The sequence below is a fragment of the Erinaceus europaeus genome, chromosome 2, assembly GCF_950295315.1.
Source record: "Erinaceus europaeus chromosome 2, mEriEur2.1, whole genome shotgun sequence".
Taxonomy (NCBI): domain Eukaryota; kingdom Metazoa; phylum Chordata; class Mammalia; order Eulipotyphla; family Erinaceidae; genus Erinaceus; species Erinaceus europaeus.
Genome location: NC_080163.1, coordinates 141,577,961 through 141,590,994, shown reverse-complemented (window position 1 = coordinate 141,590,994; position 13,034 = coordinate 141,577,961). Strand labels below are relative to the sequence as shown.

The 13,034-nt window shown below is 45.5% G+C and overlaps 2 protein-coding genes across 8 annotated transcripts in view; one reads left to right on the top strand and one right to left on the bottom strand.

Annotated features, from left to right (window-relative positions):
• Window positions 1–13,034, bottom strand: part of CMTM4 (CKLF like MARVEL transmembrane domain containing 4) — a 533,141-nt gene that overhangs the window by 305,429 nt on the left and 214,678 nt on the right. The gene's annotated exons all lie outside the window — the stretch shown is intronic.
• Window positions 1–13,034, top strand: part of BEAN1 (brain expressed associated with NEDD4 1) — a 37,961-nt gene that overhangs the window by 3,333 nt on the left and 21,594 nt on the right. For 2 of the 7 annotated variants that reach the window (XM_060185422.1, XM_060185418.1), the window contains exons 2-4: window positions 1,308–1,571; window positions 1,771–1,835; window positions 3,251–3,357. In XM_060185422.1, the coding sequence (XP_060041405.1) occupies window positions 3,333–3,357 (25 nt within the window). In that variant the 5' untranslated portion in view covers window positions 1,308–1,571; window positions 1,771–1,835; window positions 3,251–3,332. The remainder of the gene's footprint in view (window positions 1–1,307; window positions 1,572–1,770; window positions 1,836–3,250; window positions 3,358–13,034) is intronic. The other 5 variants (XM_060185417.1, XM_060185419.1, XM_060185423.1 and 2 more) reach the window with 3 other exon arrangements.

The window sequence follows — 13,034 nt, the reverse complement described above, 5'->3', positions numbered from 1 at the left end:
TATGTTCTCTGTGTATTTAGTTATTGAAACAATTTCTCCATGGCTAGCTACAAGGTTTTATGTCTATATATGGGCTGTATAATTTTAGGAAAGATGTTCATGGTTTTCTTTTTGACTTTTTTTTTTTTTTTACTATGAATCCACTGCTCCTGAAGGCCATTTTTTGTTGCTCTTGTGCCCTTGTTGTTATTGTTGTTGTTGTCATTTGCTGTAGTTGTTGTTGGATAGAACAGAGAAATTGAGAGAGGAGGGGAAGACAGAGGGGGAGAGAAAGATAGACACCTGCAGACCTGCTTCACCGCTTGTGAAGGAACTCCCCTGCAGGTGCGGAGCTGAGGGCTCAAACCAGGATCCTTCATGGGTCCTTGCACTTTGCCCCATGTGCACTTACCTAGCTCGCAACTGCCCAACTCCTCTTTACTCATTTCTTTATTGTCTCTGACTGGACACTGTCTCCCATGTTTCATTGTTGTACATAATGCTCCTCTGTGTCTCCTTTGATGTGTTCTGAGCCCTAGATTGAGTTTCTCTGCCTACTTGGTCAGGACCTTCTTGTCAGTTTGCAGACAGACTTCTGTTAGCGACCAATCAAGTTCTTAGAGGGTAGGCTATGGTGGTGGTGGTGGTGGTAGTGGGTTAGAAAGTAGCAGCTGGGGGTTGGGCGGTAGTGCACCAGGTTAAGCCCACATAGGTGTAAGGACCCGCGTAAGGATCCCAGTTGGAGCCCTGGCTCCCCACCTATGGGGGAGGTCGCTTCATAAACAATGAAGCAGGTGCCTATCTTTCTCTCCTTGGCTCTGTCTTCCCCTCCTCTCTCAATTTCTCTCTGTCCTATCCAACAAGTACAGCAACAACAATGGAGATGGCTGTCAGGAGCAGTGGATTTGTAGTGCAGGCACCAAGCCCCAGCAATAAACCTGGAGGCAAAAAAAAAAAAAATCTTTTGTGGGAAAGAGGTTCTCCACACCTGGGGACCTCTACCTGAAGCCCTAGGAATGAATCTCTAACTGGCAAGACATAGTTAACCTTTGTGCATTCAACTGCAGTCTAGAAAGCGCCAGGTACCAGGAGCTTTTAAGAAAAAACTGTCAAATCAATGAAGGCAGTCTCTTCCACACTGCCTTCCCTGCATGTTAGTCACACTGCTCTCCTTAAATTCTCCAATAGGCACTGTTAGGGCAGGGAGCAAATTGTTTCCCCAGTCCTGTTCCTTCCTCAGTATGGTTATCTGTGAAAGGGGGTTTATTTTGAAGCCCAGGGAGCTGAGACACGTGACCACCGTGGGAATCACGTGGTACCTTCTGCAGCCCACCCCTTACAGCCCTTCCAGTCTGGTGCCCGGAGACCTTGCTATGGAGATCGCGCCACCGCGCCACCACTACGGTGGCGCCAGACTCAGCCCGCCTGCGCAGTGCCCACATGCGGACTGCCCACATGCGGACTGTCCGCAGGGCGTGAGCACCGCAGCAGGGCAGAAGCGGAGGTGCTCAAGGAGCAGATGTGCTCAACATTTGCTGGACCTGAGCGCTTAATAACCCGCCCACCAGCTTTCAGGCAGGCTGATGAATCAGGTAAATTGTACCACTGAGATGGGCAGGTCCTTGGAGGGTGCCAGTCCCACCCCTACCCCCACCCTCACCGCACCCCTACCCCCACCCCCACCCCACCCCTACCCCTATCCCTACCCCTACCCCTACCCTACCCCTACCCCTACCCCTACCCCTACCCCTACTCTTATCCTCACCCCCACCCCTACCGTTCCTTTCCCAGACAGGGCCCACGTTCCGGACCTGCGCAGTCTTTATTGATCGCTGGCCCCCTCACAGCAGCTCAAGGTATTTGTTCATACAAGACACCAGAGACGCAATATATATATATATATCACCCTAGTACCTCAGCGCCCTGTTTGAAGACCTTATCCCCCCAAAATGGTTTTGCTAGAAACAGTATCTAGGGTCTATTGGTGGCACAACTGACATAAATAAGGCTCACAAGTTACCATGGGTGAGAAGGGTCCAGGTTCAAGCCCCTGATTCCCACCTTCAGGGGGAGGTTTAACACTGCTAGAGCAGTGCTGCAGGTTTCTGGTTCCCTCCCTCCCTCTCTTTCCCACTACCGCCTTATTTTTCTGTCTGACATAATAAAACAACAGTCTGTTTTCATGGTTGAGGCACCAAAGGGCCCAAGTTCAATCTCCAGCATTACCAGAAACCAGAGCTAAGTAATACTCTGGTGAATAAAATAAAATTGGGCAGTAGTGTTTGTGCAAAAAGACTTTCATGCCTAAGGCTCTGAGCTTCCAGGTTCATTCCCCAGCCCCTAGCACCACAAGCCAGAGCTGAGCAGTGTTATGGGGTGTGTGTGTGTGTGTGTGTGTGTGTGTGTGTGTGTGTGTGAGTGATTTAAATAATTCGTTTAAATTAAAGACCACCTCAGAACATATCATTGTGTGCTGTGTAGTCAGATGTTAACTTCAGAGCATGACAAACTTGCTTACATTTTCTGCATTGTCATCAACATCTACTCAGTTTCTGGCCCTGAGTGAGCTACCAAGAAACATCACTAACCCTCAGGGAGTCAATGAATTAGGACATGCTGGGACCAGAGTTTAACTAACCCCTCACCCTCTTCAGGTGTCATTCACCTCATCTGTAAAATGACATTGAATTGTCTGTTTTTCTGTGGTGCTGGGGCATGAACCAGGGCCTGAGAAATTTTGGCTAAATCATTAAGTGGGCTCCCAGAGCCAATTCTTCCAGTCTTTATTTAGGGTGGGGAAAGACAACAATATCACAGCATTACAACACCATCTGTGGAGCTCCCCCAGTGCAGTCTATGCTGCTCTCATGTGCAGTGAGGACTCGAACCCAAAGCCATGTGCTTTGCAAAGCATGTGCTCAGCTAGATGAGTTCTCTCTTAGCCCTCTTGGGTTGGTTTTTAAGGGCCCTTCCAGCCTAATGGATGTAAGTGCCAGGGATGTTGTGGTCAGTTGCAAAAGTCCAAAGCAGTGTAATCACAAAGGTTCATGACAAAACTCACTGTCATCTCTCATTCCCCTTCACAGTTCCACCCAAGGAAGATAGTATTCCCCCTCCATTCAGACCCTGCAGCTAGAACTCTCCTGGGCACCCTGGGCAGGGTCTTAAAGTCCTTATCCTTTCCCCAGAGAAGAGATATGAGGGTCCAGCCTGCAGGGTTCAATGAGTGTGAAATGAGCACCCTCATCACCTCCCATTTGTGTCTCTGCAGGTGAGTGGAGGGCTCTTCCCCGCAAGAAGTCAGAGCTGCGCACGTGGGCAGGCTGGCTCCACTCTACTGCTCCCGGGACTCCATGTCCTTCAAGCGTCCCTGTCCCTGTAAGTGCCCTCCCTGCACCCTTCTGTAGCTTGGGGCCAAATGAGGGCAGTGCCTGGAGTCAGGGTTGCAGAGAATAGTCCTGAGTTGTTTGGTCAAAGAGGTCCAGGGGTCTGGCCAGGGCTGATGTGACATGAGGAAAGGAGAAAGGAAACAACAGACCTACTCTACTAGCCCCACCCACTCCCACCACCCCCAGCAGCTGCAAGCAGGTATCCTCTGAAAACTTGGAGTCTCTCTTGGGCCCATCTCTCTGTGTCAGCACTTCCCAGAATGTGTGCTGGGGTTCCACCAAGGGATATTAATGGGGCTACATTAAAAACAGGGAGAAAATTCCACAGCCAGATGAGTGTGGAAAACACTAGCTAAGCCACATTACGTGGGTTTTCTGCCATAGGACTCTCCAGGGCCTTTAATGTGGTGGCACATATTGTGAGCCTCCCATAAGAAAAACATGTTGGTCTTCCTGATTTATCAGTTTATTTATTTATTTTGCCTTCAGGGTTATTGCTGGGGCTCGGTGCCTGCACTCTGAATTCACTGCTCTTGGAGGCCATTTTTCTCAATTTCTTGCCCATGTTCTTGCCCTTGTTGTTGTTGTTATTACTGTTCTTGTTGGGTAAGACAGAGAGAAATCGGGAGTCGGGCTGTAGTGCAGCGGGTTAAGCACAGGTGGCACAAAGCATAAGGACCGGCATAAGGATCCCGGTTCGAACCCCGGCTCCCCACCTGCAGGGGAGTCGCTTCACAGGCGGTGAAGCAGGTCTGCAGGTGTCTATCTTTCTCTCCCCCTCTCTGTCTTCCCCTCCTCTCTCCGTTTCTCTCTGTCCTATCCAACGACGACGACAACAACAATAATAACTACAACAATAAAACAACAAGGGCAACAAAAGGGAATAAATAAATAAAATAAAATATTTTTTAAAAAAGATATTAAAAAAAAAAGACAGAGAGAAATTGAGAGAGGAGGGGAAGACAGGGAGAGAGAAACAAAGACACCTGCAAACCTGCTTCACAGCTTGTGAAGTGACCCCATGCAGGTGGGGAGCCATGGATTCAAAGTAGTGTCCTTGAGCCTGTCCTTGTGCTTCATTCCATGACTGCTTAACCCGCTACACTACTGCCCATCTCCCCTGTCTTCCGGAATTTTATTGGCCACAAAGAATGGCTCACAGGATCCCTGTGCCATAGAACATATTCCTTGGAGATAACTGGCCTACAAAAATCCTTTCTGCAGCATTCCCTCCCTAGAGCCCTCATGTACTGATGCCATTAGATCATTTTGCCCATAACATTATTCTCAAGTTTGGGTGCTAGACTCCATTAGGTATGTCCCGGGGGCTCAAGGCTATGACCCCTTTGGCTGACTTCTCTGGTCTCCACCAGCTCCTTACCCCACTCATACTGCTACTTGCCATTCTCACCACCCTCCATGGTAGTTATACACTTACTCCTCTTGAGTTCTCTCTGAACCTGCCCCCTCCCCAAACACCATAATTTGCTGATGGACATGGGGGAAGGGGCATGTATAACCTCCCTACCTTTAAAAAAAAAAAAAAAAGCAGAGACAGAGACAGGAAAGGAAGAAAGGCAGAAAGAGGCACAGCACCTTCAGTGTAGGGGTAGCCAGGCTTGAACCTGGGCCATGCACATAGCACAGCAGCCCACTATCCAAGTGAGCTAGTTACCCTTCTTATTCCATCCAGACTTTGAGTCTCATGAAATAAGAAATCACGCTGTAGCCTCCTTTATCTCTGCCTCTCCCCCACACGTACTGTGGATAATGCCCAACCCTCTCAGCCATTCTGTTCTGTACTATTAGGGAACCAGAAAGCTGATGGAAACTGCAGCCTGGAAAAGCCTCTAGGTGGGCTAGGGCTCCCCTCAGAGTCACTGTAATAGGGATCACAGTGCTGGGGTTGGAGGACAGCCCAGGACTCACACAGGCCAACTGTGTGATCTGGAGTAAGCTATTTACCATGTAGAAACCTCAATCTGCCCATCTATAAACCAGAAATAGTCAGACCAGCCTTCTGATCTGATACTCCAATGCAACAAGCCACAGGTAGAATTTAGTTTGATCCATCCACATACCAAGAAGATGCTCAAGAAACTTTAAAGTCTTGTCCTTCTAATCGTTCTCTTTACACAACTTGGTATTACTTAAATCTCTAGTAATTAGGGCAAGGAAATGGAGATGGGGACTTCGGATATGAATTTGGGGGTCTGTCTAAATACTACGGTTTTCTGTTCTACTCATTGTAGCAGTTACCTCTACTGAATAACAACTTGCAGAGGGTGAATGATAAGGACACAGTCCACTGCTTATTACTTCTGAGCCCAGAGCATACATCACTAATCAGTGGTAGCCCTCATTCCCTCTGGGCCCAGAAGCAATCTCAGACCCTCTCCAAATACAAAGCCTATGGAATGAAACTTTTGGCTATTCCTTCATAATAAATGACTTTAGAGTGGACAAAAAAAAAAAGTAAACGGTCTGACTTCAAGCTACCATTTCTCTTAGAATCTCAGTTTTCTTATATGGAAGAAGGAAGTTGATAAGGGGCCAGGAGATAGTTCACCTGGTAGAGTCAACACTTTACTATGGATGAAGACCCAGGTTCAAACACCCAGACCCCCACATGGGAACAACACCTGCATGGGGAAACTTTGAGTGGTGGAGCAGTGTTGTGGTATCTCTCATTTTCTCTGTGTCTCCTTCTATCTATCTTTCCTTCTCTGTCTCTCATCTTTTTTTTTTTATTGGAGGCAAAGCAGGTCTGCAGGTGTCTATCCTTTCCTCCTCTCTGTCTTCCCCTTCTCTCTTGATTTCTCTCTGTCCTATCCAACAACAATGACATAAATGACAAGAATAATAGTAACCACAACAACGATCAAACAACAAGGGCTACAAAAGGGAGAAAAAAATAGCCTCCAGGAGCAGTGGATTCATGGTGTAGGCACTGAGCCCCAGCAATAACCCTGGAGGCAAATAACTATAATAATATTTTTGTTTCTGTGAAGCAATAAATAAAAACACTAAACCAAAGAGTACAACCATGGTCAAGACGGCAGCCCAGTATCTGGCTTCATAAATGCTTGCCACTCATTTTAGCATCAGTTTCTGCTCATTCCTTGCACAGAATCCAGCATGTCTCCCACAGTAGACTTTACTTCTTAAGAGCACAAAATGAAAGCCCAGTTATGCACCATTATCTTGTTACAAGAGCCACACGGGTGGCAAGCTGATGAAATGCACAGAAGGGTACTTTCCTTCTGATAAGCACTGGCTTTGATTTAGAGAAGAATGCACAAACATAAAAATTAGGCTCTGTTTCTAAGTTCAATTTAGAACTTCTGTGCAAAAAGTCTTGCAGGATTGGAAGTACTAAAGTGAGGCTAATACTGAGACACGTAATCAGAGGTAAGGAAGATACTGACTGTGTGAGTCATCAAAAAGATAGGCTAGGAAAACATTGCACATTTCTTGTCAGCTGCTGCTAAGGCTTGCTTTTTTTTTTCCCAAGGGAAAAGGAATCCTGGGGGTCTTTTTCCTTATCTTCCACTTGAAGAAAGGCTGTTAGAGGTCCCCTCAATGAGCATGAGGGCTAGCTTTCAAAATTAGTTTCCCCGTATCATCACAAGACATACTACACTCGGTTAATACTGTTTGACATTGAACTGCTGTAATGGGTGGTGTGACAATTCTCTTGGGCATCCTGCAAGAACAAACCTATTAGAGTGAAACAGCTCATGAAAAAAATAGATAATTCCATAAAGAGATGAAGAAGGACCCTTTTGTGTTTCAGGATCTATTAAATAGCTCCAGGCACCTGTGCACAACCTTCAAGAGAAACTGTAATCAGTACCAGGCGGAGGGGGAATTACAAATAATGAAGAGATTTAGAAAAATCATCTTCATCCCTACAAGATAATTCACCTGGTACAGCACACACTTTACCCCGTGCCAGGACTCAGGTTCAACGCCCCAGCATGACATGGGAGCACGTGCATGGGGATGAATGAGCTTTATAAGTGGTGAAGCAGTGCTGTGGAGTCTCTCTCCCTCTCTGTGTTTCACCCTGTATTTAAAGAAAAAGAGAAATCATTAGGATTTATCTTGGCCTAGAAGTATCTGTCTTTGCCTTTTCTGCAGGGGTGCCTTGTCCCACCTACTGCAGTGACACTATAATAGAGTTCCTGCTCTGAAGCCATTCTTACATTCCTGGAATAAACCTTCTCTGCTCAGACTGTATTATTTTTAATGCAAAGCTGCCCTGGTGCTGTTTTCCCAGAGGCCCTTGTAAATTCTGGGAACAGGAAACATGAGTCCATTACTGTTCATGTGTTCCAGAATTGAAACCCACAGGGCCCCACATCTGTAGGCCTTGGACAATGTGATTAACAATAACTCCCCCTGCTGTACAGACAGATGGGCCAGGAGAGGCACGTTGTGCTTAAACAGTGTGACATTTTGAGAAGTCAGGTGGCAGTGGAATCCTTTCTGGGTGGTTAATGAAGGCGTCTGTGGGGAGACACTACCTTCTTGTTATGCCCCTACATGAAAGACAGCAGCAGAGAGAACGAGGAAGAGGAAGCCAGCTCTTCTTTTACAGGCACTAGTCCTGATGATCTAGCTCACTTGAGAGGATACCTGCTTTATCATGCACACAACCCAATTTTGAGCCCCTGGAATACCACATGGGAGTGTACAGTACGCCCGTGCTGTACTGAGAAGTTTTGGTGCTGTGGTCTCTGTACCTATTTCTATCTCTCTCCCTCCCTCCCAGTTGTCTCATATTCTCATTCTCTCTCCCTCTCTCTCTCTCCCTCCCCCCCATTGTCTCATATTCTCATCCTTTCTCTCTCTCTCTCTCTCTCTCTCTCTCTCTCTCTCTCTCTCTCAAAACAATAGGCCCAACAAAAAACAAAAAGAAGAAAGGCACTAATCCCATCCTAGTGTCCACCCTCATGACTCATCATCCTGGCCTCTGGCCAAGTTAAAACCCCAGATTCTGACTTCTTATACCCTAAAGACTCCATTATCTTTTTGTTGTTGTCATCACCAACCCTTCACTGCTCCAGGCTTACTTTTTCATCTGGAAAAAGACAGAGGAACAAAGGGAAAGCTACCACAGCACTAAAGTGTCCTCCATTGCAGTGGGAAGTAGGCTCAAAACTGGGACCCGCACATGGCAAAGCAGATGCACTATTCAGGTGAGCTATTTTTTTCTGGGCTAAAATGGCCCCAAATTTTAATACCATCCCATTTGGGGGTTAGGGTTTTGGCATAAGAACTGGAGTGGGTTAAGGCAGAGATGCAGACACGCAGGCCCTAAGAATTAGTTCCAAGAAGTCTCATGGTCTATAAGGAGAGAAAGAGAGACTATCTAAGGAAAACATTTTTCTTTTCTTTCCTTCCTTTCTTTTTTTCTTTCTTTCTCTTTTTAATTTCAGCTCTATTTTAAATGCAGGACCTTGTGCATGCATGACAGTCCTTCTGGGCACCTTTTCCAGGCCAATTTTGTTTTTCTTTTTTTGCCTCCAGGGTTATCACTGGGGCCCAGTGCTTGCACTATGAATCTGCTGTTCCCAGAGGCCATCTTTTTTTTTCTCTATTGTTGCTACTGCTCCCAGGCCAATTTTTTATTGTATATAGAGAGGAGAGAGAAAGGAGAGACAACATAGCACCACTCTACCATCCATGGAGCTCCCCCATGCTGTCCATGATACTCCCCTGTGGGGCTGGGCTATAAACTCAGGGCCCTATGCATGGGTAGGTACTTGCTCTGCTCATTAAGCTATTTCCTAGTCCAAGGGAAAGCAAAGCTCTGCATGGGCCTCTAAGCTGGGGAGGGATTGCTTACATAAAGCCTCACCTCCCGGGCAGTGGTGACAATGGGCCATGCCTGCAGCTGCACAAAGTCACCTCTTCAGCTGGTTCCCTCAGTGCAGGCTCTGAGGCCAACGCCAAACCTGAGGAAGACAGAAGGAGGCTGGGCTATGGGCTGCAAAACACAGCTGTGTGCGTGTATGTGTGGGGGAGGTAATAAGCAAGTGACAGTGTGTAACCTCCTTACACTAGCATACTTCTCTCCCATATTTGTGAACTTCCTGGGATGCCTATGGTGGAGCAAATGGATATATATGTAATTTTCTTTTTGAGCCATGATTTTGATTCTCACAATGCAAGCTAGGGCATGGGAGTTGATCCCTGAGCCAGCATGGCAGGGGGTGATGAGGACCAGACCTGGTAGACCCTTAACACTTGCTTCTCAGCATGAGCCCATTGTTTCCTCCTCACCCAGCCTGCACAGACACGGACATGCTGCTGTGACAGCCGCCTGTGTTCTTTGTGGGAAATGACTCAGGAGCACACACTAGGTGGTGACAAAGGGGAAGGAGAGCAAAGAGGGATGATGCTAGGAAGCAAATGAGAGTTTGATGTGGTGGGGCCAGGTGGTGGTGCACCTGCCAAAGCACACATGTTACAATGGGCAAGGACTTGGGTTCAAGCCCCTGGTTCCCACCTGCAGGGAGGAAGAAGCTTCACAAGTGGTGAAGAAATAATGTAGGTGTCACTCTGTTTCTCTTTCCTTCTCTACCTCACCCTTCCTCTCTATTTCTGGCTGTCTTTATCCAATAAATAAATAAATATAATTTAAAAATTTAAGTTTGATGTGGGCTCAGGTGAAAAGATCTAGTTCTGCTGTGGCTTGGTTCTTTTTTTTTTTAATAAAAGTTTTCTTTATTGGGAAATTAATGTTTTATATTCGACAGTAAATACAATAGTTTGTATATACATAACATTTCCCAGTTTTCCATATAACAATACAACCCCCACCAGGTCCTGTCATCCTTTTTGGACCTGTATTCTCACCCCCACCCACCTACCCCAGAGTCTTTTACTTTGGTGCAATACGCCAATTCCAGTTCAGGTTCTACTTGTGTTTTCTTTTCTGATCTTGTTTTTCAACTTCTGCCTGAGAGTGAGAATATCCCATATTCATCCTTCTGTTTCTGATTTATTTCACTTAACATGATTGTTTTTCTTTTTTTAATTTCTTTATTGGGGAATTAATGTTTTACATTCAACAGTAAATACAATAGTTTGTACATGCATAACATTTCACAGTTTTCCATATAACAGTATACCCCCCACTAGGCCCTCTGTCATCCTTCTTCGATCTGAGTCTTTTACTTTGGTGCAATACGCCAATTCCAGTTCAGGTTTTCTTTTCTGATCTTGTTTTTCAACTTCTGCCTGAGAGTGAGATCATCATCCCATATTCAGCCTTCTGTTTCTGACTTATTTCACTTAACATGAATTTTTCAAGGTCCATCCAAGATCGGCTGAAAACGGTGAAGTCACCATTTTTGATAGCTGAGTAGTATTCCATTGTGTATATATACCACAACTTGCTCAGCCACTCATCTGTTGTTGGACACCTGGCTTGCTTCCAGGTTTTGGCTATTACAAATTGTGCTGCCAAGAACATATGTGTACACAGATCTTTTTGTATGGGTGTGTTGGGTTCCTTAGGATATATCCCCAGGAGAGGAATTGCAGGATCACAGGGTAGGTCCATTTCTAGCCTTCTGAGAGTTCTCCAGACTGTTTTCCACAGAGGTTAGACCAATTGACATTCCCACCAGCAGTGCAGGAGGGTTCCTTTGACCCCACACCCTCTCCAGCATTTGCTGCTGTTACCTTTTCTGATGTATGACATTCTCACAGGAGTGAAGTGATATCTCATTGTTGTCTCTATTTGCATTTCTCTGACAATCAAAGACTTGGAGCATTTTTTCATGTGTTTCTCGGCCTTTTGGATCTCTTCTGTGATAAATATTCTGTCCATATCCTCCCCCCATTTTTGGATGGGGTTATTTGTTTTCTTGTTGAGATTTTCAAGTTCTTTACATATTGTGTTTATTAGCCTCTTGTCTGATGTATGGCATGTAAAGATCTCCCATTCTGTGAGGGGTCTCTTGGTTTGGGTAGTAGTTTCTTTAGCTGTGCAGAAGCTTTTTAACTTTATGTAGTCCCATAGGTTTATGCTTCTCTTAGTCTTCTTTGTAATTGGATTCATTTCATTGAAGATGTCTTTAAAATTTATGTGGAAAAGAGTTCTGCTAATATTTTCCTCTAAGTATCTGATAGTTTGTAGTCTAACATCCAAGTCCTTGATCCACTTGGAATTTACTTTTGTATTTGGTGAAATATAGTGCTTCCGTTTCATTCTTCTGCATGTTTCAACCCATTGTTTCCAACACCATTTGTTAAAGAGACTCTGCTTTCCCCATTTAATAGTCTGGGCACCTTTGTCAAAGATTAGATGTTGGCTTGGTTCTTTTTGTTTTAAATTTTATTTACATTTATTTATTTCCTTTCTGTTGCCCTTGTTTTTATTGTTGTTGTAGTTATTATTGCTGTTGATGTCGTCATTGTTGGATAGGACAGAGAGAAATGGAGAGAGGAGGGGAAGACAGAGAGGAGGAGAGAAAGATAGACACCTACAGACCTGCTTCACCTCCTGTGACGCGACTCCCCCTACAGGTGGGGAGTCGGGGGCTTGAACCAGGATCCTCACCGCCGGTCCTTGCACTTTGCGCCACATGTGCTGTGGCGTGGTTCTGTAGTGTCATCCAGCTCACCACTCCCTCAGCAGAAATAGGGGGAAGAGGCTTATAAAACTGTTTATAGGGGCTAGGGAGATAAATCACCCAGTAAAGCACAAGCTCCTGCGCCCTCAGCCACCACACTGGAGCACCATGCAAAGGGGAAGCATCACTAGCAGTGCAGTGGATTTTTCTTTCTCTCCCTCTATTTGAAAAAAAAAAAGAGAGGAAAGGGGGTGGCTCTTGGGAGCAGAGGAATAGTGCAGGTATGAAGGCCCAGCAAAGGCCCTTGTAGGGAAAAATGTTGTATCCATGAGTTTCCCCACTGTCAAATAAATTATTCCTCAGGCCAGAGATAAAATCTTAAGAGAATGATGACACAGCAGTAAACTTCAGAAATTGGGGATGTAGAAGAACATGTGAGTTTATTTAAGAGGCAGAATGTGTCTTAATACTGTAAATCACTTTCATCTTTTACAGAATCATGAAGGGCATGTGGGTGGTCACTTACATTTTTCTAGCTATATTTTATACAGTGGTTGAAAATCTTCTTGGCAGTGGAGCTCTCTCCTATTAACTCTGACATATAAAGCTGAGGGAAACAGAACTACTCTGCATAAAGAGAGAACAGGAACAAACAAAATGTACCCTCTCTCAGCACTGGGCCATCTGCAGGAACCTTTTGCCCTCCAAAATTTGAGAGACTTCTTTTCTTGTGTGTGGTGCTGGGGCCTCACACATATGCAATAGAACCACCACTCCTATGATTTTAATAAATCTTTTTAGATAAAGAAGAGATACCACAGCTTCACCAGCCCATAGAACTTCCTCCAGTGTCGTGGTGCTCCCATGTAGTCCCAGGGCTCAAAGCCAGGACCTTGTGTGTGGAAAGGTGAACACTTTACTGGGTAAGCTATCTCTTGGCCTAAGAAGTTCATTTTAATCTGGTTCATATTCATGGTGCAAGTGTCTAGTATGTATCTAGGCATTCGAATAAACACTTGGCAGATATTGGCCAGTGGATAGGTAGATGGATGAATGAATAAGTAAATGGAAGGCC